This window comes from Mangifera indica, unplaced genomic scaffold (assembly GCF_011075055.1).
Source record: "Mangifera indica cultivar Alphonso unplaced genomic scaffold, CATAS_Mindica_2.1 Un_0007, whole genome shotgun sequence".
Taxonomy (NCBI): Eukaryota; Viridiplantae; Streptophyta; class Magnoliopsida; order Sapindales; family Anacardiaceae; genus Mangifera; species Mangifera indica.
In genome coordinates, this window is record NW_025401099.1 from 284,441 (window position 1) to 309,258 (window position 24,818).

The 24,818-nt window shown below is 33.5% G+C and overlaps 2 protein-coding genes across 3 annotated transcripts in view; one reads left to right on the top strand and one right to left on the bottom strand.

Moving 5' to 3' along the window:
• LOC123205484 (ferredoxin-dependent glutamate synthase, chloroplastic) overlaps positions 1-10,271 on the top strand; it is a 34,888-nt gene extending 24,617 nt beyond the window's left edge. Inside the window, exons 14-33 of the mRNA XM_044622441.1 lie at positions 2,124-2,253; positions 2,907-2,965; positions 3,055-3,160; positions 3,538-3,634; positions 4,255-4,370; positions 4,488-4,685; positions 4,819-4,929; positions 5,220-5,459; positions 5,553-5,651; positions 6,017-6,112; positions 6,200-6,397; positions 6,479-6,553; positions 6,765-6,893; positions 6,993-7,091; positions 7,845-7,987; positions 8,084-8,177; positions 8,447-8,685; positions 8,773-8,851; positions 9,514-9,597; positions 9,674-10,271. Coding sequence (XP_044478376.1) covers positions 2,124-2,253; positions 2,907-2,965; positions 3,055-3,160; positions 3,538-3,634; positions 4,255-4,370; positions 4,488-4,685; positions 4,819-4,929; positions 5,220-5,459; positions 5,553-5,651; positions 6,017-6,112; positions 6,200-6,397; positions 6,479-6,553; positions 6,765-6,893; positions 6,993-7,091; positions 7,845-7,987; positions 8,084-8,177; positions 8,447-8,685; positions 8,773-8,851; positions 9,514-9,597; positions 9,674-9,835 — 2,554 coding nt within the window. The 3' untranslated portion in view covers positions 9,836-10,271. The remainder of the gene's footprint in view (positions 1-2,123; positions 2,254-2,906; positions 2,966-3,054; positions 3,161-3,537; positions 3,635-4,254; positions 4,371-4,487; positions 4,686-4,818; positions 4,930-5,219; positions 5,460-5,552; positions 5,652-6,016; positions 6,113-6,199; positions 6,398-6,478; positions 6,554-6,764; positions 6,894-6,992; positions 7,092-7,844; positions 7,988-8,083; positions 8,178-8,446; positions 8,686-8,772; positions 8,852-9,513; positions 9,598-9,673) is intronic.
• A 13,692-nt stretch (positions 10,272-23,963) lies between these two features.
• LOC123205469 lies at positions 23,964-24,583 on the bottom strand. Of its 2 annotated transcripts, none has more exons than XM_044622418.1 (2): positions 24,319-24,583; positions 23,964-24,232 (listed from the first exon to the last, which is right to left on the bottom strand). In XM_044622418.1, the coding sequence occupies exon 1, from the start codon at positions 24,482-24,484 to the stop codon at positions 24,338-24,340; it is 147 nt and encodes a 48-aa protein (XP_044478353.1). In that variant the 5' UTR covers positions 24,485-24,583; the 3' UTR covers positions 23,964-24,232; positions 24,319-24,337. The 2 variants fall into 2 exon arrangements, with proteins under 2 accessions (XP_044478353.1, XP_044478352.1); XM_044622417.1 differs by having other exon boundaries at positions 23,964-24,239; positions 24,319-24,579.
• Between the last annotated feature and the right edge of the window lie 235 nt (positions 24,584-24,818).

Sequence of the window (24,818 nt, forward strand, 5' to 3'; positions counted from 1 at the left end):
CTCCCGATCGGAATTTCATGAGTTCTACCCTTTTTGGAAAGAGAATATCCTTCCACACAAGGTTCTTTTGGTTGAACCAAAGTTTTCAAAAGCTGGTGGTCTTTGTTTGTATCGATTAAATCAAAATCAAGGCGAATCTTGTTATGGGTGACTTTAAGCATGAAGGTTATCCATTTTAGATTCTTGTCTTTGAGGAAGACAAAAGTTGGCAAGGTGCAACTTTAAAAAAGTTGGAGGATGAAAATGGTATAATTGTGTGATTTGTTATAGAAGCAGTGCAAATTATGGAAACATTTCAGACTCGGAGATTGACAATGAAAAGAGGTAGCATAATGACTTCATTGCTTTTGATGGTCATGTGGAGACACCAGGAATGCATCCAAGAAAGATAAAATCTTTCTATGTGCATTCTTTGGAGATTTTGAATGCTGAGTTTTATGTTAAGGTCATTGATGATGTATATGTTAACATTGTTGCCCTCGAAGCTATGTTTTCTTTGCAATTGCTGAACCTCATGTTTATATTGGATGCATGAAACCTAGTGAAGTCTTTTCTGAACCATTTAATTTTTTTAAGTTCAATTTTCTTAATATTGGTTATGCAAAATATCCAATTATTGTTAGGGGTTTAGTTGAAATTAGAAATAGTTAGTTTGACTTACTTATGGAATGGTGGGATGGTTGTTTGATGAGTTGCTATAATTCTCCTATTTTCACTTTGAGGACAAGGTGAAACTGAATGGGGAGGGTATCTATAGAACCTTGATCATTAGGATTTGGAATAGAGGGATCTAACCAACAAAGTGTGATAGAAAGGAGATGATTCAGGAAGATTTTAATGAGCACCTATAAGGGCCACATGGCTTTTGATTATTAGGGAAGTATGGCAAATAGTTAGAGGGAAGAGAGAATGAAAGGGAGAGAGTGTGTGGAGGGAAAAAGAAGGATTTTTGTGAAGGATATTTTGGGAGAAGGCTTCTGCTTTTTTGTGAGCGTACTAGCACTCTCAAATTAGCTAGATTATTGTTCTTAGTTTCCTCTCTTGTAATTTTATATCATTATCTTAGTTGAGTGCAAGGTTTGTTTGTGAGTAACAAAGAATTGTTTGAATATAACCTTGCAGTTTGTTCCTTTAGAGAAGATCTTAGACTAGGCTAACTGGTTGTTTGCGAGAACCTAACAAATATCTTACCAATAAAAAAAATAAGGAAACAGAGTTGAAAAGTAGGGTTGGATTTGAACCGAGTCGAGCATGCCTTAAAAGTGTTTAAACTTGGCTCATTTGAGAGGAACCGAACTCGAGTTCAAGCTTGAATCGAGTTTTAAGCTTGACTCAGTTCTGAAACGTTGTCATTTGAATACTTATTGATCAAAATGATATTGTTTTAGGCTATTTGTATCGAATTTTTCTGACTAGCGAGCTTGGTGGGTTGAACATCCCTAAAGTTCGAGTTTGAAAATATTTAACTATTGGGCTCGAACTTGGTCAAGCCGAACTCGTTCGAACTTGAACAAAATCTGCTCAAATCCAACCTTATGGGAAACAATATGTATTTTTTTTCTTGTTAATGTTTTAAGATCAGAGAGAAATACAAGCAATGTAACTGTTGGTATGGAAAAATATTTGGCCATGCAATAATTTAGCAACCTTTTTATGGAAAGAAAGTCATGCTTGAGGTACATGTAAAAGTGAAATGATTAACTTAAAACCTGGATAAATTGGCAACCTCTAACATGCATGATCAGAATTTTGAATAAACTTGCCAATTCGATCAGAATTTTTTCCTAGAGTAGATTACATTTATATAAGAGTTGGTGAGAAAATCCTTTTTGAATCACTGTTCCTCCTTTTTTTTTTTTTCAAAAAGAAATGCCATTTTATGCAAGTTGTGGAGCTTCATGTATGCCTATATTTTAATCAGTTTCAAACATGTTCAAAGCTACTCTATGGAATTGCCTTAGGAGGACATAGTGCCTAAACTGTGCCTATGTTCTTTCATTGTTTCCCGATTATAAATAACGTTGCTTCCTCTTCTACCCCAAGTTCTAATACATTTTAAAATTGTTCTTGTCTTTGTTATTCTAAATATGCATTGATTATATTTGCTGAAATCATCTCTCCAGTGCTGTATGTCCATACTTGGCACTGGAGACTTGCCGACAATGGCGTTTGAGTACTAAGACGGTGAATTTGATGCGGAACGGAAAGATGCCTACTGTGACTATTGAACAGGCACAAACCAACTTTTGCAAGGTCAGTTTGCCTGTGATAGAAACCCTTTATTTTTGGCTATCAACATTGACCTTTCGTGGTTTTATTGTCTTTGATTAATTGCAGTTAAGGAATATTTACTCTGTATATCTTTAGCTTATTTATTTCTTTTTCTAGGCAATATACAGGCTTAGTTTATTTATTTTCTAATATTGTAAATGCCTTGGTCTTCACTACTTATGGTCTTACCTTTCTAAGCCATGCAATTACCATATGAACAGCCTTCTAGAAAGGTAGCAATTTGACTGTCTCTTTTTTTTTTTCCCCTTGAAGATTCTAAAAATCAATTTGAAGCCACAATGCTATAACTGAGATGCAACTGAACGCTGTTACTATAAGAAAAGTGGTCTGAAAATATTCTGAAGTGTGTAAATGACATCAATGCGCAGAGGAGGTCGATAGAAAATGTTGAGAAGAATAAGAATGTTATTGTTAAACTTGTGAAAAGGATTATGCACACTCTAATGGCAGTTCTTTTATGCTTTCTTTCCAAAGCGTAGTCCCTATTTTTTTTTTCCTTTGATAAGTACAAAGCCTAGTTCACCTGCAACTTATCATTACTTCAATTGAATATGTTTTTGCTGATTATTCAATATATTTAAAGTAACTAAAATTTGTTCTTGTTTTACTTCCAGGCTGTTAAATCTGGTCTTCTCAAAATTCTTTCTAAGATGGGGATTTCATTGCTTTCCAGGTGTAAATTTAAACTAAATATGATTTGCTAAGTTTTGTATGCCATGTGAGTTACATTGACATATTGATTTACTTGCATTTTGTGTTTAGTTACTGTGGTGCACAGATATTTGAGATTTATGGATTGGGGAAAGAGGTTGTCAATCTTGCATTTACTGGGAGTGTATCAACTATTGGCGGATTAACTTTCGATGAGGTTAGAGCACAGCAGAATTAGCAATCTTTGTCTCTACGTTGAACAATTTCTAAGATATTATGCATGATATGCAAACTTTCATATGTAGAAATTTCTTATGCTGTTGCATATAAACTCATTGATGTCTGGTTAATTTAAGATATCATGAAAAGTTTGTGATTAATATGTTTAATTGCTTCATAGTTGGAAAAACTATGTAAACATTGGGACTGTTGTGCTAATTTTATCAACAGAATATTAATGAGCCTAGCTTAGACAAGTTACTTCCAAGTTTGTTGAACTAATATTTTATCTTAATCTTGAAGTTGTCACAACTCTTTACTCTTTTGATTTCATTGTTCTTTGACTTTGTTTTCTGAAATATTTATTTCCTTCAGCTGGCAAGGGAAACATTGTCTTTCTGGGTGAAGGCTTTTTCAGAGGATACAGCTAAAAGACTAGAAAACTATGGGTTTATACAGTTTAGACCTGGAGGTATTCATTTTTTTTTTTTTATTAACATGTGTACATTTTATGCCACTTATAACTTACAATAACATAACTATGTTTAGATGCTTTTACGAGTTAATTCCTAAAATAATGGGAATAATATCTTGTAAAAGATAAAAACTTTAGGAAAATTTATCAAACAGAAACTGGGTCAGCATTTGTGATACTATTGGTACGAACAGTAAATGATACTGCTGTGGAATAGAACTTATACTCTTGCTTCTTTGTGAACATGAGGGTGTAAATAATTTCAAGTTATTTTATTTATTTATTTTTTGCCTATTCAGAGAAAACTGTAAAGTTTTAGTGGCTTTATTTTCTATTTATTTTTGTTATTTTGATGGACCTCTGGTTTTGTCTAACTTTCCTGTATTTTATTTATTGATTTAATTTTCTTCTGTTTCATACATTAATAATGTTTTAAAAGAAAACTATCTATAGCTTAACTAAAATGTGTATAATCCAAATGAACCTTTGAATTTCTTCTATTGTTAACAATGTTTGGTTTAACTGTTTATTTGGTACTTTGTCCTATTTCATAACATTATGAGCAACATTTCATTTGTTTTTCCATTTTTTTATATGTTTTTCAATGTTCTTTGAAGGTGAGTATCATGGAAACAACCCAGAGATGTCAAAGTTGCTCCACAAAGCTGTTCGCCAAAAGAGTGAAAGTGCATTCTCAATTTATCAACAGCATCTGGCTAACCGGCCGGTAAATGTGAGTTCTGAAGTTACATTATGCATTGATCCTTTTATATTTGGCCAATCTAATTATCAACTATGAAAACATTTGTGATTTGCATTGTACTTTTTTGTTTTAAACTGTTAACTATAGGTTCTTCGTGACCTTCTTGAGTTTAAAAGTGATCGTGCTCCAATTCCGGTTGGGAAGGTTGAACCTGCTACAGCTATTGTTGAAAGGTTTTGCACTGGTGGCATGTCCCTTGGTGCAATTTCTAGAGAAACTCATGAAGCAATTGCCATTGCCATGAATAGATTAGGAGGAAAATCTAATTCAGGAGAAGGTGGTGAGGTAGTGTGTTCACTTTCTAGTAAATTGTGATGCAGAGCAATCTTTAAACCATCTTTCTTTTGTGATACAAAAGTTGTAGAATTTTTATCGTGAATCAAAATAATCTTGGATTTTAATATTACTTTGAATCCAGGACCCTATTCGCTGGAACCCACTTACAGATGTTGTTGATGGGTATTCTCCAACATTGCCACATCTCAAAGGTCTTCAAAATGGGGATACTGCTACAAGTGCTATTAAGCAGGTCATGTTACTCTGCTATTCTATGAAATGAGTATATTTAGTGTCCTAATTGATCTTTATAGGCTTTTGCTTTAGCTCTAAGAACCAGAACCTATTTGCTTGTTGTAAAATGTCCTTGTTACTCTCATGAAAGTGAATGCCTAAAAATTGAGGCCATTAACAGGAAGAAGTCTCTGGGTTGTTTTTTTTTTTTAAGTATAAGAAAAAAGTAATAGAGACATGGTCTTTGCTCATGTATTTATTAGATGCAAGCTTTATTGAAAGACTCCTACTCCAATGCACATTCTTCAGGTTGCATCTGGTCGGTTTGGTGTAACCCCAACATTTTTGGTCAATGCTGATCAGTTAGAAATTAAAATTGCGCAAGGTGCAAAGCCTGGTGAAGGTGGTCAATTGCCTGGGAAGAAAGTGAGTGCATACATTGCAAGGTTGAGAAATTCTAAACCGGGTGTTCCCCTTATATCTCCTCCACCACATCATGACATTTATTCTATAGAGGATCTTGCCCAGTTGATCTTTGACCTTCACCAGGTAGTCATCTGCTCCATCAGGAATCTCCTTAAATATTATCTGTATTTCCAGTGTATTGATAAGAATGACATCTGACATCTGTCTGACAAATAGGTCAATCCTAAAGCTAAGGTCTCAGTAAAGCTTGTAGCTGAAGCAGGTATCGGAACAGTTGCTTCTGGGGTTTCAAAGGGTAATGCTGATATCATACAGGTATTTAAACATGAATTTGTTTTATGTATGTCAAGTGTTGCAGTATCATCACCTTTTTGGCTATTTGGTGACACTTTCTCCGTTATTTGTCAATGTTTACACCCCTCTCAAGCAATAACTTTCGCCAGAAAATTTAGCTACAAATCTTTTGAATCATATGAATAATTGGACAATAATGTTACTGCATATAATTAGTGAATCCTTAAGCAAATAAATCATGGAAGGCTTTCTCTTCATTTATCCAGGATTCTCATTAATGTGTTCTTTCAACCATAGCAGTCTACTTTTTAATGCTCCGGTGATTTTATGTACTCCACTCTTGAGGAAGAACTCAAAGTTATTGAACAATATATCTAATTTTGTAGATATCAGGACATGATGGTGGAACTGGAGCCAGCCCTATAAGTTCTATAAAACATGCTGGTGGTCCTTGGGAACTTGGACTTACAGAAACGCACCAGGTGGTTATTCCTACAAATTGTATCACCACTATTTCTTCTGATTTTGATACACTCTAGTAGCTATTGGTTAACGAAATTCTTTTGCAGACTCTCATTGAAAATGGACTTAGAGAACGGGTCATTCTCAGAGTTGATGGTGGCTTCAAAAGTGGAGTTGATGTGTTAATGGCAGCAGCAATGGGTGCTGATGAATATGGGTTTGGTTCTGTGGCAATGATAGCTACTGGATGCATTATGGCCCGCATTTGCCACACTAACAATTGTCCTGTTGGTGTTGCCAGTCAAGTATGAAACGAAACCACATTGTTATTTAATATTCACATTTTCTTGAACCTTCTAAATGATTCCCAATTCATTTTCCTACAGAGAGAAGAACTGCGAGCGCGGTTTCCTGGTGTTCCTGGGGATCTTGTGAACTTTTTTCTATATGTAGCTGAGGAGGTAATTCTATCTCCGAGAAGATTTTGGGGATTTTGCATTCATGTTCTCTCCCTAAGTTTTTATGTCGACTTTAGTATCCATGTTTGCGGCCAACTTTTCCTTTTCAATTTCTGTGCATTTGCTCCTGTCCTATTACCTTAATGATTTGAGGCACCACTGTAGTTCATGTTTGCTATTTTCTCAAATGCCTTTCTCTATTATGTTTGCCTAGGTTAGAGGCATGTTGGCACAAATGGGTTACGAGAAGCTAGATGATATAATTGGAAGAACAGATTTATTGAGACCACGAGATATCTCACTAGTGAAAACTCAGCATCTTGATCTCAGTTTTATTCTCTCAGTATGTACAAACTACACTTATTTTCCTATCCTCTGTAATTCTATTATGGACATACCTATTTAATTTGCTTACATGTAACATCATTCCTACTTCTTTCAGAATGCTGGTTTACCAAAATGGAGCAGTACAGAAATCAGGAATCAGGATGTTCATACAAATGGTGCTGTTCTGGATGACGTTTTGCTTGCAGATCCAGAGGTAACAAATAACTGATTTATAATGCCCCTTGGCTTGTGTTTGTCTGCATTGAAGTTGTTTGCGTGAATTTTATAATGTTGATCCACTGCTATATGTTTTGCTTCCTTCCTTTATACATGTTTTGCTTGGATTGCTCTGCCAGCTGTTATGATTTCAACTTATATGTGGCTATGCCAATGAACATTTTGTTCTTTGGCTAGGATATTTGAACATGGTTTATCAGGTTCTAGATGAGAAGTTCCCAAAGTCCTGTCTTTTATTACATCTTTGTTCAGTTGAGTATACAAATAGCATGTGCTTAGGGCAACAGTGACTAGCTCCAATAATTTTAGGCATATGGTATTTTTATTTCTGGTGTTCCCACTTGTGTTGGCAGTAAGAAGGATAATACCTTTTCTGAGGGGAGCACAGGAGTGATCAGCTTCATAAAAAACTATGGAATCCAACAGGGCCTTGAATAGACTAGAAAAACGAAAATCTTATAGGCTGAATCATCTATCAATCCATCTTCCTCTGTGGTTTAGATAGGAAACATAGATTCTAAAACTGACCTTACTTGCTACAATACCTTAAAGGGACCTTTTACCTTTGAGAATTTAAAATGAAAATTTTTTTAGTGAAGCATTATTTGTTGAATTTGATGGTAATGTGAAAAATGTCACAAAATCATAATCAGTTTATGGTACTAATTTTTCAAAGATCTGTCAAGCATTGTTCCTGATGGCAACTCTTTTACGGACAATATAATTCCAGATATTTGATGCAATAGAGAATGAGAAAGTGGTCCGGAAAACAATTAAGATATACAATGTGGATCGTGCTGTTTGTGGGCGAGTAGCAGGTGTGGTTGCAAAGAAATATGGTGACACTGGTTTTGCTGGGCAACTAAATATAACGTAAGATGTGCTGGGCATGTTAATAATGCAGTTTAAAAGATGCATATCTTGATATCTATTTAATCTATTGAGGCTAAATACTTTTCTTCCTGACAGTTTTACTGGGAGTGCCGGCCAGTCATTTGCTTGCTTTTTAACTCCTGGGATGAACATTCGGCTAATTGGAGAGGCTAATGATTATGTGGGAAAGGTATTCTAGTAAAATTTGTAGATGTTTATATTGTTCAAAAATTAGACTTGACAGGTTTTAAAAAATTGTCAGCGTATTAGTGGAGCATGACTCTCTTGAGCTTTCAGATTGTTAACTTGTGCAATATCAATAACTTATTTCATTCTAAGTCATATTAATATGGGAGAATATTTCTCAACTTTATGTTGAATTTTTTAATTGAATTGGTATGACTTTTACATTTGTTTATGCTTGGTAAAATGTGAAATGAGTGATATAAATTTGACAAGGGTATGGCTGGAGGTGAGTTGGTTGTGACTCCTGTTGAGAGCACTGGGTTTTGCCCAGAGGATGCAACTATAGTAGGGAATACATGTCTGTATGGAGCAACAGGTGGTCAAATCTTTGTAAGAGGGAAAGCTGGAGAGCGATTTGCTGTGAGAAACTCACTTGCTGAAGCTGTTGTCGAAGGCACTGGAGATCATTGTTGTGAATACATGACTGGTGGATGTGTGGTTGTACTTGGAAAGTGAGTACAAGCCTGTTACTTATATTTTTCATAAATCTTACTTAGAGGAAATTAATGTTTGGGTAACTTCACTGCTGATTTTAACAGAGTGGGTAGAAACGTCGCTGCTGGAATGACTGGAGGTTTGGCATACATTATTGATGAGGACGGCACTCTCATTCCCAAGGTTATTTCTGTTGCACCATACCTCTCTTTTCATTACTTATTTTAATAAAGTTTATGCAGTGGAAATAACTACTAGTGAACTGTGCATTCTTGACATGTATACATAATTCAAGCACATTGTATACTTGTGTGCTTTCCAGTATTAAACAATTTAGCTGTCATCTTTTGGCCAGAGTTGTAAGCAAGCTGTTACCTACGCCTTGATTCAAAATTAAACCTGACAAAATCTGAATTTCCTGTGTTGTATTGGAAGTTGTCTTCTCCTTTCTTTTTGGAGAATTACCTCCCATGGGTTTATTTGCTCATTAAACATTGGACGTATGGTTGTTAATGTTACATTTAACAAGTAGGGATGGGCAAAAATGGAATTTACTAATAAAAATCACCATTTTATTTCTTTGTTTTTGCTTAGTTTCATTTTTCATTCAAGTTTTTATAATGCTATAAATTGGCTTAGGTGTAAATGGACCTGAACTCTTAGTTCCTAATAGCATGGAGAGTATTCTCACTGATGCGACAAAGATTTATGATTGTTTGTGCATCGTAAAAAATTTTCATCAAAATAAATCACTTCCTGTTGATGTTATGCTTTCCTTTCTTTTAAATTAATGTATCTGTTCTCACTCAGGAACTTCAAAGTATAACGTGTAAATCATTGAGCAGGTCAATAAGGAGATAGTGAAGATTCAAAGAGTGACTGCTCCAGTTGGACAGATGCAGTTAAAGAGCCTTATTGAAGCCCATGTTGTAAGTATGCATGCATGGACATAATATCACAGCTTTTTAACAATTTCTTCTTACTCTCAATACTCTTCTGGTGAAGGAAAAAACTGGCAGCAGTAAAGGTCAGACAATTCTTAAGGAGTGGGACACATACCTCCCACTGTTCTGGCAGTTGGTTCCACCTAGTGAAGAAGACACACCGGAGGCTTGTGCTGAGTATGAGAGAACAGCGACTGGGGAGGTAACATTGCAATCAGCGTAGGACAACTGAACAGGAACAAGGCAGGCAGAAAGTTCAACCCACCTTTGTACAGGTCAGACTTAAAGATTTGGGCTTTAATAAGCTGGAAATCTGCATAGAAGGGAAGGATTTTGAACGATTATGACACAAGGCAAGTGATCTTTGTTACTGAAGGAGAACCCTCAACTGTGAATCAATAAGCATTCATCTTAATAAGTGCTACAGTGTAGATCTTTGTTGCTGAAGGAGAACCCTCAACTGTCAATCAATAAGCATTCATCTTAATTAGTGCTACAGTGTAGTTGTACAGTGAAATATCACCAGATACTGTAAATTAAAGTTTTTTGCTTTTGCATTCTGTCAAGGTTTGTATGTTTACTAACAGTTGTAGTTATACACCTTCATGGCTAGCTATTGCTGGTGATTTCGTATTATTTATCTAATTGGTTTTCATCAATTGAAATTCCATCTTTGTTTTAGCCGTCGCTCTACTTCGACTGATGCGGACGCGGTTCCCTCGTCGTGAATGTTAGGTTTCAGGTTGTAATTTTTCAAATACACACTATTAAAATAACCTATGAATATTTAAGTCAACTCATCTCATATTAAAAAAATAAAGGACAGTTGGACTGACCACAATTGACTTAATCTAAATGTAATTAACTAATTTTTTTAGTGTTAAGACATATATGATCAAGTCATGACACTTTGATGAAAATGCACATATATAAACAAGTTCTAATTTTTTTTTTTTCGACTTTGAAATCACGTTTTGTCACCCCATGTATTCGCACTCACCATGCATCATTGTTTATCGAAACAAAGATTCGGCTATTTCACTCATTTTCCAACTATGAAAATGATATAAAAATGTTAGTAAGCAATTCCTCATTATGTATAAAAGTTTATAGTGTAGATATTCGAGCATTTAGTCATCTTAAATTTAATATTAAGTGCCACTTTAAGGTGTAAATGATGCCATGAGGCCATCAAGACAATATGGTGAATATCTAGTCAGCCTTGACAAATCAATAGAAAGAAATTTTCAAGATAACATCTTTTGGACATTTTTCTCCAGTTATAGGATATTCAATTCAACGGAGTATTGGTACACTTTATTCTACAAGAGGTGGTAAGGGCAAACTCCTGTGAGGAGTTTTGGTTTAGGATTAATAAAGTTTGACATTTGATTCATCCTATATAAGTTTGCCATGGTGATAGGCTTACAATTGAGCAGGTGATTTGATATGCATCAATATCTTTCAATTGTGATCAGCTATAGGATACAAGAGACATACTTTGTTCGTAAGACATTGATAATAGATGCTGATATCTTGTGAGTCTTCAACTAGAAGTTATGGGCGGATGACAACTCTGATGTAGGGAAGTCAACGCTACTTTACCATCTTCATTTCAGTTTATTGGGGGTCGATAATATAAAGTGATCCTCAATGAGGTCCTCTATTTAGCAGATCACGTGGATAGATTCAATGTATACTTATGACGAGTATGTGTATGATAGATGATGTACTGATCAACACAAGTGCATTGGTTGGCTATGCACGAAGTCTAGACTGATTACGAAAAAGACCCTCTATGTGACAATATAGTACTATGGGGTTCCTCTTAGCTTTCTTGATAAGTATATTGTATAATCTTATTAACTAGTAATTCATGTTAATTATTAATTTGTAAATAACACATTTAAATTTATATTATAGTTGTTTATATATGAGACACTCAACACCTTGCTGAGTAAGGTGGTCCACACGTCATTCTCGACATGTTTACAAATGTTGAGGTGGTAGATGAAAGACATCTTGGGAGGATGATGTCAAATTTATTTTTTACGAAGATGAGGCCAAAATATCTTAATATCAATTGTTATTTATTATATATATAAGTTATTATGTGTTAGATATATTTTGATTTAAAAGTCTTAACTAAGTGGTACTTATGGCTAATGGTGCAAGTTGTTAATTGTCTTGTTCTATTTGAGTGACGGTGTTGTTTGTGTTGGTTTTCTGTGGGCTATCTTGGTTGTGGTATGTGAGGAGTTGGTGTTAGAAAGGTACTATTTGTGAGGAGTGGTGGGTGGCCTTAAAGCTTATTGTGTTACCTATTGTTTGGCTTTTGTTGGTTCCTATGTGTGAGTTGTCTTGTTCGACTAGTAAAAGTTTCCCTCTAGCTTTGAATTGGGTATCGTGGCAAGGTTATGGTGTTGTATTTCTTTGCTTTTAAGCGACTTGCCAGTTTCTCCACTAGTTTTTCTTGGCGTCGTGGCAAAGTCATATTCCTTCAATGGACTTTTAGTAATTTCAGATGGCTTTTATTTTAGGAGTATGTATGCATGCAATGTCCTATATCTTCCTCCCCTATTCTAGCTTCCTTTGGGCTTTCTCCTCTATTTTATGGTTAGTATACTTTTGCTTAAGACTAGTGGTTATCTTTCTTTGTAGTTGCTTTCTCTCTTAAGTTTTGCCATGTTTATCCTTGGTAATTTTCTAGGTGGGCGATTTTCTAGATAGGTGGGTGGCCAAGTGGAACGATTGTTTTGTGTTTTTCTCAACTTGACTCAATGTTCGCTTTTTAAAGTCCTATTGTGGGTTAAACTTTATGGTGTGCCACCAAAATTATGGGCCTTGAAGGGTCTTAGCCATGGTGCTAACGCTTTTGTTAAACCTCTTTATATGGATAAAATTACGGAAGAAGGGAGTAGAATTGGTTTCATTGAAGTGTTTATTGAATTTGATGCAAAGAATGGTTTCCTGAATGACTTTGATTTGGCCAAATGTTGAGACTATAATGGTGAAGGTGGAATATCATTTAAAGCCTATTATGTGCTCCTGGTGTAAAGCTTTTAGTCATAAGAGAATGAATTGCCTATCATCCCTGGTTGAAGGAAAAGACCTTTGTACGGTGAGTATCCCTGTCGAATAACCTAGATTTATAAGTGTTGAGGATAGGTGGTAAGAGGTGACTAAAGAGAAAGCTAGGAGGTTTAGTATGCAAAAGGCATCAAAGAAGGAAAAAATGTGGTGCAAACCTTATCTTTGAGGGAGAACATGAATAGCATTTTGTATTTTTAAGGATAAGGTTGATAGAGGTTCAATTCTTCTCTCCACAATTTCAGGGGATTCTTTAGAAGAACAAAAGTTTGATAGCTTAGAATTAAAGGTAGAGCCTAATTTTGGCAAGGATATTGAAAAGAGGACTAACGACATGGTAGTCAAATCGCGTATTGTATCATGTATCAAAAACTTAATTTTTCATATTATATATTAAGTTTTATACCGTATCATATTGTATGATACAATTTTTAAAAAATAAAATAGTAAAATAATAATAAAAAATAAAATAGATAGGTAATAATTTTAAAAAATATCACAAACATCTTCAAAAATCTATATACACCTCTATTATATTATCATTTTCTACAAAAAGTGTACCGATCTATATTAGTAATATGTATCATATCACATGATACGTATCGTATTGTATAATACATTCATTATATTGTATTAATTCAGTATACTTCATGATAGTATTTCTTTTCACCTATATTGTATTGTATTGTAGGATACTAATAACTATGACTAGGGGTGGTGAAATAAAGGAGGCAGGTACCTTAAAAAAAACTTCTAATGTGATAAAGGTGGCCATTTCTTTAGAGACTAGTGAACATGACAACTCAAGGGATGTTATTTAACACCCTCAGGTGCATTTCACGAGTATTTTTGTCATTTTTCTAGATTTTGTTTCAAATCCAAAATGAGTAAAGTTGAAATTAAAATTAGAATTTTTATTTTGACTTGATATACCACTATGCATAATGAATATATGCTTGTACATTGACTGCCATACAAACAGTTTGCATTGGCAAAAAGTGGGAAGATGTACGGTTGTACATCATGTTATTATACAAATCCTATTAAAGGACTTATTTTAGAGAGGAGAAGTTTTGAGTGATATATAAAGATCACACCTATCACAAATAAACCCTAATTTTACCCCATTTATAGAAATAGGGAGAAAACAAGTGTTTGAGAAAGAACCAGGAGCAATCCTTATTGATTGGCATCCAAGTAAGTGGGAAATGATTTTTCTACTTGGATTATTGATCTTGATGCAATTTATAAATGTGTGATCTGTTCATATGCTTAGTTTGCATAATTCTCGAATTGGAATAAGTATGTGAAAAAAAGAACTTAATGGAAATATGTGATAGAGATATGATCAACATTCTGTAGGAATACTAGATATGATCAACATACTCTTCTTAATATACCACAAAATAATAGTATGTGTGAATAAAAGAATAGGACATTGAGGGAAATGATCATGTCTATGATGAGTTTCACAGATTTATCTTGTCATTCTAGGGTTATACCTTAGAAACAACAATTCATACACTTAACCATGTCTCATATAAATTTGTGGACAAAACTCCTTATGAGTTATGGATTGGACGAAAGCCTAATCTAGATTACTTAAAGATCTGGGTTTATGAAATCTGAAAAATGTATCTTTGTAAAGTATCTGAAGGAAATTAAGAGATACTATTTTTACTTCCCAGAAGAGCAAAAGATATTTGTTGCTCAAACTAGTGTTTTCTTTGAGAAATAATTTATTCTCAAAGGAAATAGCAAGGGGAAAGTAGAATTTAATAAAGTTCTAAATCTACAAGATACCAAAAATGATAGATGGGACGATATGCCATCACAAATAGTTAAACATAGTAAGGAGGTCATTCAACCTTAGGTGGAATCGAGTGATCTAATGTAACATATACAAAAACTACGTAAGTGTAGTTGTGTATGTCACAAGCCAAAGAGAATCAATTTTCTCATGACTTAATATGGTGACGTATTGGTTATTTGTGATGTTTCAAGTCTAAACTCCGAAAGATGGCTTAAAGCTATGAAATTTAAAACAAACTCTATGTATTAAAACAAAGTATGGACTTTGGTTGATACACCTGAAAGTGTAAAACCTCTATGATGAGAATAGATTTTCAAAAGCAAAACCGATATAAAAGGTAACATACATATAAAGCACGACTAGTAGTTAAAGGTTTCACCCAAAAGCATGACATTCACTATAATGAAACTTTTTTGTCAGTTGTTATGCTTGACTCTAGCAAGATTATACTTACTATAACTATATGTCACGACTATGAAATTTGATAGATGGATGCCAAGATTGTTATCTTGAATAGTAACCTTGTAGAGGATGTGTATATGACACAACCTAATGGTTACATTCTTGTTGGATAGGCTGGCTAGGTATATAAGCTGTAAAAGTTCATTTATGGACTAAAACAGACTTTAAAAAATTAGAACATTTGTTTTGATCAAGTTGTACACTAGTTTGACTTCATAAAAAATGAAGATGAACTATATGTATACAAGAATGTCAATCAGAGTATCATTGCAGTATATTGTATGTTAATGACATATTAATTATTAGAAATGATGTACCGAACTTGCAATTGATAAAAAGTTGATTATCCAAACGCTTCTCAATGAAAGATTTAAAAGAAACAATCTATATCCTTGACATTAAGATCAACCATGATAAATCCCACATGTTGCTTGGCTTAAATCAAAACATGTAGATAAACAATATGCTAACAAGATTTAACATGGAAGAGTCCATGAAATGATTCTTATCCATGACACATGGTGTTTATCTTTCAAAAGACATGTCCTCAAACACAATCTAAGAGGAAAATATGAGTTGGTTTTCATACGTATTCGTTATAAAATTTATCATATACGTCATGCTATATATAAGGATTGATGTCTTATACGCTTTAAGTGTTTGCAGTAGCTATAAATCTAATCCAGGTGAAAAACAATGGATAGTTGTCAAGAACATCCTCAAGTACTTGAAAAGGACTAAGGTAATTTTTTGGTTTATAGAAGAGAGATTAAGCTTATTGTACAAGGATGTAGTGTGCTAGTTTTTAGACTAATTGAGATGGTTTTAAATCTCAGTTAGGGATTTGTGTTTTGTTTGAATAACGATGCAATTAGCTAGAAAAGCTTTAAGCAAAGTATAGTTGTTGATTCTACAATAGAGTCCAAGTATATTGCTTTTTTCGAAACGACAAAGAAAGTTGTTTGGATAAAAAAGTTTATCATTGAACTTTGAGTGGTTTCTAGTATTGTCAAGCCCATCGAGCTATATTGTGACAACAATAGAGTTATTGCCCAAACAAAGGAACCAAGGTCTTACCAAAAGTCTAAACATATACTCAGATGATATCATCTTGTTAGAGAGATTGTTCAACATGGACACAAATGATAATTCGACAGGCCTGTTAGCCTAACCTTTGTTACAATAGAAACATGATAGACATGTAGCTACATATGACATTAAACATATGAGAGATTGGTTGTTGTGCAAGCAGGAGATTGTTAAAGTAATGTCCTATAGTCGATCAATTTGTACATGTGTCTCTATGTTATTTATTTATTTATTAATAAATGGTATTTTATTATTCATGCATTTAACATCATATATTTGAACAAATAATATGTCCTTAGAATGGTAGAATCATGACAAAGAGATTAGACAATCGATCATGACAACCCTATAGATGCATTAGATAGTCATTTTAGAAACATCTATAATTTCAATATTACTATGACTAGGGCATGAAAAATAAGATAATATTATCATAATATTGAGTGACTCCATCGAAAAGTGATGATAATTTTCATATGTCGAAACAATTAGTTAACATTAGTGTAACATATGATTGCATATTGTAGATGTGTTTATTAGAATGACCCGATTTTAGTATATAATCCTCTAACTCACAAGTACACATGATTCTTAGACTTGACGTCACTAGACTGTCTCGTAGAAGGATCTATAAAGGTAATGACTAACCATATCAAGATTTGTATGGAGGCTAAGGTGGATCAATATATTATTTGCCACTCATTCAACATAGAAGGTGATATCTCACATGAGAAAACTAAAAATATTATTATCATTAAAATATGTGGCTACAGTGGGATTGTCTCAACCTCAAGAGATAACGATTGATGAAATGATTGAAATGTATGTAACCATGTAATTGACAAAGTTGAAAGTAGTTTGCTGACACTCTATTAGTTGAGTGGCCATGATACCTTTCTAAAAGTCAATCTTAGTCTATGTTCAAATTCGACCCAATCCAGACATTACTATTTCGATAGAAAGCTTATAGGTTATAAGCATATAAGAGTTGATTTGGACTTTGAGGCATATGATTATTTGGTAATAATTTAATGTATATGGGATGAGATGAACGATCAATCATGGATCATGAACACTCGTTCATGATAAGTAAGGTGAATGACTGTTCATGTGATTAATGAACAACCCTTCATGGTATTTACTATTTATATAAGTGTGATTTTAGAATTCAATAAGCGTTCTTCACAAACCTTAACTGTCAAGTGCAATTCCTTATACACAAATACTTTATTCATAAAGGCTTAGCAACCTCTAGTGATTATTTTTAGCGTCTTCAAGTTCATGCTCCACATGAAAACCAAGGCACCACCTTACTGTAGGTTGGATAAAGGTTCTAATAGCCATGTAAAAATTTGGAGGAGCCGTCTAATATAGGTATTGATTTCTAAACACCCTTTGATTGTATTTGTCATGTTCATGAAATTATAATCCTAAAAGGTGATCCTCAATGGGTTTTTGGGTTTTTCTCTGACTTTTGTCATTTATACGACTACGTTATTTGTATTTGATGATCCCAAAAACCCAACAACCATTACTCTAACACATGACAAGTTGAGGGGAGGTAATAGGATGAGGAAAGGGCTTTAGTGCATCTCTATATCCCATATACTCCAACACTTCTATAAACCAAAAAGTGGGAAAAGGACAATTTTCCACCTAAGTTTTGTTGAAATGACAAATATATACCTATAGCAGATTAAAAACTCAAATATCCACTCAAAGTTTACTTTATTAAGACACACCCACAGGTTTTTTGTTAGGGTTAAGAGGCAAATTCATCATTTTAACAGTAATATTAAAATAATTAAAATTTTATCTTATTTTTCCCCTTAATTTAGAAAACTACTGAATTAAGTTTTAAAAAATTTACTTTTCCCTCTGCAATCCAACCACTTTCTCTTGTGACGATCGACCAATGGTGAAAGAGTCTTCATCTAGAGGTCATCCTCTGGACGACGATTGTCGTCTAAATTTGGACAACGAGGGTCATCCAAAATGGATGATGCTCTTTGTTTAACCTCTAGCCATATCAGTCACCGTTGACTAGACGAAAGAGGTTTAGGGTGAAGAAAAAATTAGGGATTTGGGGAGGGGGGTGGAAGGGGAAGTCACTTTTTAAAGCTCAGGTATATAGGTTAAATGTTGAGGGAAAATGAGATAAAATTATATATATTTTTTAATATTATTATTAAATAACAGTTTTACCCTTGTATTTAATAGAAAAATTTATAGCAGTTTAGAAATGGGTGGATGTTTGAATTTTTCATCAATCATGGGTATGGAAGTCACTTTTTAAAGCTCAAGTATGGAGGTTAAATGTTAGAGGAAAATGAGATAAAATTATATATTTTTTAATATTATTATTAAATGATAGTTTTACCTTTGTATTTAACAAAAAATTTTACGACAATTTAGAAATAGGTGGGTGTTTAAATTTTTCATCTGTCATGGACATATTTTTTAGATTGAACTAAAAATTGGGTGGGAAATAGTCCTTTGCCCCCAAAAAGTTTCTCCCTTTGTACTCATGGGAAGCAAAACTGGAGTAAGAACATCCTAACTAATTTATAAATATTCCAAAAACTATAAACAACACAAAATTTAATATAAATTAAATGAAATAATTTGATCATTACATATCAATGAAGCCCCAAAAATGACATTGTCATCTTCCAAGCTGGAGATGTTAGCGATCCTCTATTTTAACATGCAAGGGGACCATATCGAATCTCAAACAATCTATAAATTTTCTTAGATTACCTAGGGTTTCATATATCCATAACTACATCCATATAAAATTTTATCTAGTTAGCATTTTATTTCTAATAAAGATGAATACTTAATCTAATTAAATCCATATATCATATACAATTACTTAAAATGCTATGTATATAGTTAATGGTAAGGGTATATCCATAAAAGGTGGATATAAGTGGCTAACATCTTCATATCTCTTTTGAATAACCCGCTTGTAACACCTTCAATACACTTTAAGGGCATTATGGTCATTTTACTAAACTTGTTTTCAAAACCAAATTGAATAAGAATATAATTGAAATTGAATTTTTTATTTTGGCCTGAAGTATAGTCGTGCATGACAAATGAATGTCTATATATCAATCATTACGTAGTTTACACACCCAACTTGTCACGTTGGTAAGAAATTATTATGGATTGTGACATTCATTAAGACAAATAATATATTCATATTTTGTTAGGATTATTTTTTTTATTAGGATTAGTTTTCTTTTAAAATTAAGTTTTGAATAATTTTAGTTTTTTCCAAAAGTAGTTATCACATTCCTTGTCAAAATTAAAAGATGATTTTATTCCAAAAAATTAAGTTTAATCAAAGTCAAAATCCTAATAGAGTTACTTTTCTACCCTGTCATAGAATCCTAATGTATTTAAAGATTCTGATTTGGTTGGAAAAATGTTTAGGAGTTCTAATGAGTTTTGAAAGTTGTGTTAAAGTTAGTTTCCTTAAAGACAAGTATCCTAGAGATTCAATCCTAGTCAAATTAGAATTTTCTAATTCTAGTAGAGTTAGTTTTCTTTAATAGTTTTCTTTATGTGTCTTTGTTAATGTTATTCAATTCAATTGATTATCAATAAAAATTAGAATTGAAGTTTCTTCAAGAATCGCTTCAAAAGTTAGGATTTAATTCCTATTATCTCTTCATCTTGTTGAATGATATCAACATCCTTACTTCTTAGTGAACAAGATCACAACCTATCCAACATTTGCTTTACATCATATGAAGTTAACTAAGGTTAATGAATCCACAAGTAAATAAGAGGTTACCCAATATTTAGGGGGTTTTGTTACAGAGTGAACTGATCATACGTATAGTTGTCAAACCTTGTACGCATCATCATCACATATTCCTCCCAAGTCTCTATGGCATCATTTCTGGACTTCATAAACCCTTTGTGCCACTAGATTGCACGATTCTCTAAGTGTAGAGCAACCACCTTCACTTTGTCTTCATTTAGAGTTCTACTGACATCAAAATAATATTCAACCTTTGTTATCCAGCTATTGAAATGATCACTATTAAATCACCAAAATTTGAGTCACATCACCTTCTTCCATGACAATCTCACTTCTAGAAGTCTTTTCGAACTATTGTTTTCGTCCTTTCGATTAACTGATTGCGACTGTGACATACCTCAATTTGTTGGAAACATAATCCTCCGATTATTTTTCGAATCTCATCGATCAAGTGCTTTACAAATTCTCGTTGTTGTTTCTCAGATTTTGATACCAGATATGTAGCCATTTGTGTGAGCCATTGCTATGGTCGCATCTCTTGCATACGCGTTGTATCAGCCATTGCTAGGTCGAGCTTTGATAGCAATTATGCAAGCCGTCAAGAAATTACAAAGAAAATGTAGAATTAACTAGACGCAAAGGAGAAAAAAATTTAAATTTCTTGCATTGCTTCTTCCTAGCTACATCAACTGAACTTCGTGCCAAATAAATTCACTCTGTAACAATTTACTGATTTTATTTTCAAGGAATAAGTGGTTTTGGTTTGATGGATGACTTGGTAGGTTGATGACTTAGGATATAGGGTTGGCGAGTTGTTTAGAAAGGTGTGGCTACGAAGTGTGGAGGGACGACTATTTCTAATGGTTTTTCTTTTTCATAAGTTCATTGATTCAAATTAGGGCATGTTATTTGAAATCAGTGGAGTGTTTCTCTTGGCATTTAAAGCTGAGTTCCTACATCATATACTTGGTTTTCAATTCTATTCTTGTATGGTTAAAGATAAATATAAGCGTATGGATCATGGAGTGCACTTTTCTTAACATCCACTCAAAGGCATAAGCATTTTCTGCCTAATTAGATAAGATTGCATTAAACCTAGGGCATTTTTTTTTCTTGCTTGGATGGTTGAAGGTAAACATGTGATGATGGATCTCAAGGTGATTCGAAATTTGATTAGCCATGGTGGACTCTTTTGGGTATTCTCTTTGGATTCGTCATATCGCCTAGACAAGATGTATAATGATAGGTGCTAAATATTTAATATTTTTTTTTCCTCCATATTTAGTTTTATGGTATATTTTGTGATTAAATGAGCTTATTAATTTATTTTGTGAATTAGGAGTGGATTGGGGGCATCAAATTGAAAGTGGAACACAATGTGCAATTTTCAGACTTTAGCAATTTCGACTTTTGGAGGTTCAATAAAGGTTTTGATGTCCTTAGAGTTCCAAAATAAGAAAAACGCCTCCTTGGCGTTTGAAGTAAATCTCTTGAGCTTTCTAAATTGGTCTTACATGTTCAAATCCAAGTTCATTTGGGTTGTCAAACTTTGGATCTGAGTTAAAAGATCCAATCCCATCATTGTTTGGACAAGGTTCAGTAATCAAGCCATAACGTGAGTTGTAAAAGTCTGATTGGGATGATCAAGATGCATTGAAAACTTTACATCTAAGGCTACTACTTTCGTGAAGCGCCCAAACTCAAATTCAGTTCTATCAGATCCAAACTTTGCTCATAAAGTTTAGTAGAAAATATGTCACCTTGAAAAAAGAAGAGATTCGAATGCCTACAAATTAGGAAGTTGAGTTGTGCACGAGAGAGAGGTTTTTTTTAAGGCTTTCATGTTCTGAAAAATTGAGAGGAGGGATAGGAAAAAGAATTAGTTTTTTTTTTTTTTTAAGGCTAGCATGTCTAGCTAAGTTTTTCTCTTCAGTTCGAGGGCATTTCAAACCCAAAACACAAGTTGATGATGCAATCAATTCAGTAACATTATTTCTTCAGTCTTCTTAAAAAATTAATTCATGTTATTTTTTTTTAATAATATTTGATGTTTGGTTTGTTTTATTTGAATAAGGCTTGTTGAATAAATTATATCAACATCAATTCCTAGACTTAGGAAAGGGGTTACGTAATTGGTTTTTTTTTCTTAATCATTAGGTGGTAAATAGTGATACAAGATTGTGGGAAAACTTACTTTTTATTGCTATGAATAATATGATTTAGGTTAAACATCCGGACTTGCAAGATTGTTACTTAAATCAATCCAATTCCCTAGTTGTTATTGCTGCCATTTTATTAAATCTAAAGATCTTGTTTTAGGTTGTCCAATGGTTAAATTCTAATGAAAGTTTGTTTATTAGAAAAGGAATTAAGGGGAATTTTAGGATAATAGAGCTTGTTATTGCCAAGAATTGACAATTTCTGAAAAAGGTGAAATAATGTTGCTATTGATTTAATCCATGAGTTGTGAGGACAAGATTGAACTAAGAGCTAAATTTTAATATATTGATTTCGTTTTGATTTAACTTTATTGTTCAAAGTTTTTATTAGATCAATTTAAAATTCAAGTTCCCTTATTTTAAGGCTCTGTTTTTAGTCAATTTAGAAGTTAACAACAGGATTAAAATTAACTGCACTTCTTTATGAGATCGACCTCTATTTGCCTTAACTACTGTCTTGTAAAAAGTTAAAATAAAGTAACTAATTTTTGTTGTATTTGACAACCATCATATACGTTGAGTCTATCTCTTTGTTATTTATGAATTATGCATTTGTTTTGGTACTAGGTGACGTTTGGTTCTCTTGCTTCCTATCTTCATTAGATGCTTCATAGATAGTCAAACAAGAGGAGTTAGGGATGACATAGAGTTGCATCAACTTAGATGTCATTATTTTTTGGATCCTTAACCTTGGCATGCCTTGAGGTAGGGCATGACTGATTTAGGCATTTGTATATTTCTTTTTTATACAAATTTACAGAAAAAAAAAACCCATACAATATTATACTGATGTAATATTAGATGTTATCTATTCTTCAAAATAAAATCATATTCATTACAGAAAATCCTACAAAATATAATCAAATAAAGCTCATTGCTCATGTAAAACCATTGACAAAGGCAAAGCACATACTTTGTGCGTCTTACTACAGCCAATGACTTATTCCTAGAACTTAAAAAAATAAAAGAAATAAATTGGGTTTTTCTTGAGAATAAAACCTATATACAACTTTTGTTTTCAGGTGAAACATAATGTTAATAATATCACTCAATAAACACTCAAATGATCACCAAAACTGCAACCGCAATGTCTATAGATTTATTATAGTTCAGTCCATATCCAACTGGCTGATCACTAAGCTAGGCAGATAAGGCAACAATTCAGGGTACATCAAATGTGGGTTGATTGAAGAAGCAATAAAATTGTTTTATAGGGCTTATTCTCAGAAGAATTTTGCTATGTGGACAACAGTGATGAGTGAAAATGTGAGGTGCAATCCGATGTTTGAAACAGAGCAGTTGTCCGAAAAAATTCCGATAAAAGAAGTGTGGTTGCTTGGAATAACATGATGGATGTTTAAACACAGAAGGGGATGATTAATAAGGCTATGATTACGGTGCTGGCAAATTGTGGGAAAATAGAAGAAGCTTAAACAACTGTTTGATATATATTCTAAGAGAGATGTAAAATTTCGGAAGACAGGCGAAATTTTGGACAGCAATGACTAACAGGTTGGCAAGGAATAAGCTACTGGTATTTAATAGAATTCCAGAGTGGAATTTGGTTTCATGGAATGCAGTAATTACTGGTTAACCACAGAATGTGAGGTTTGATGAGCTTTTGACTAGTCTGAGAGGATGCCAAATAGGGATTCACCCTCATGGAACATGATAATCAAAGGGTTTATTCAGAACGAGGAATTGACTATGACAAGGGCACTAGATCAATTCATGAGTTCAAAGATGAAAAAATGGTTACAAAACACAGTGAATCAGTGAAGGAAGAACATAGCTAAGCATAAACAGTGTCTGCATCAATTTCATGGGATTGGACAATGGATAAAGCAGCGGAAAGTTTGGGGTTGTAGGCCCTGGTGCGCTCAACTAAAGCAGCTCAGCCTAATTTTATTATGCAGACGGCACCAAATATATATATATCCACCCATAGCAAAGATACATAGACATGCAACGATTGTTTAAACACAAAGAAACAATGGTTTTTTTTTCAATAATTAAAAACAAACTTGAGAATAATTTCTAGTTATATAAATGTTGCAAACTACTATGCAAGTAATATCGCTAGACAACAGCCGTTGACTGAAAAGTTGAATTTGGAACTTTCCCCTTCATATTCCACTCTTCTGGTCTGAATTTATAGTTTTCCTTGATGGTCTACCAACTTCAAAGGAAGCAATTAAAGCAAAAGTCTTTTAAATGATAGAAATATTAAATTTGTGGATCAGGATAGAGAGACAAACCGAATTGAATTTGAATGAATCAACCAACATGGAAAGGGCCAATATCGCCGGTTCTTAAAGAAGCAGCAAGTTCATCAGCAACAGTCAAGCAAGAAGAAACCCAACCACTCAAAGCCCTCCACACCATCTTCGCCATCCACACTGTCACCCCCAATGGTATTCCCATTTTTCCTTCTGATTTAGTGTTGTTCCTCTTTTCTCTTCACCCCTTTTATCATTTTAGCTGACTTGTTATTGTTACGCGGACTTTATTTTAAAGATTCAATAATGTATTGCCACGCTGCGTCAAGGACCCACTCTTGCTACATGTGGTTGGTTAGAGTTATACCGAGAGCGAATAATTAAATTCTTGATCATCCTCTTTAACCAAAAAGGACCGCAAATTTTTAATTTTATTTAAGGAATTTTGTTTCCAGATAATTTATTTTTTATTTATTTATTGTGTATCATTTGTCAAGTAAATAAAAATTTTATATTTTTTATTATTAAAGACAATATAA

Coding starts and splice junctions, on each gene's coding strand:
- LOC123205469 (XM_044622418.1), bottom strand. CDS start 24,484: ATGGGAATACCATTGGGGGTGACAGTGTGGATGGCGAAGATGGTGTGG.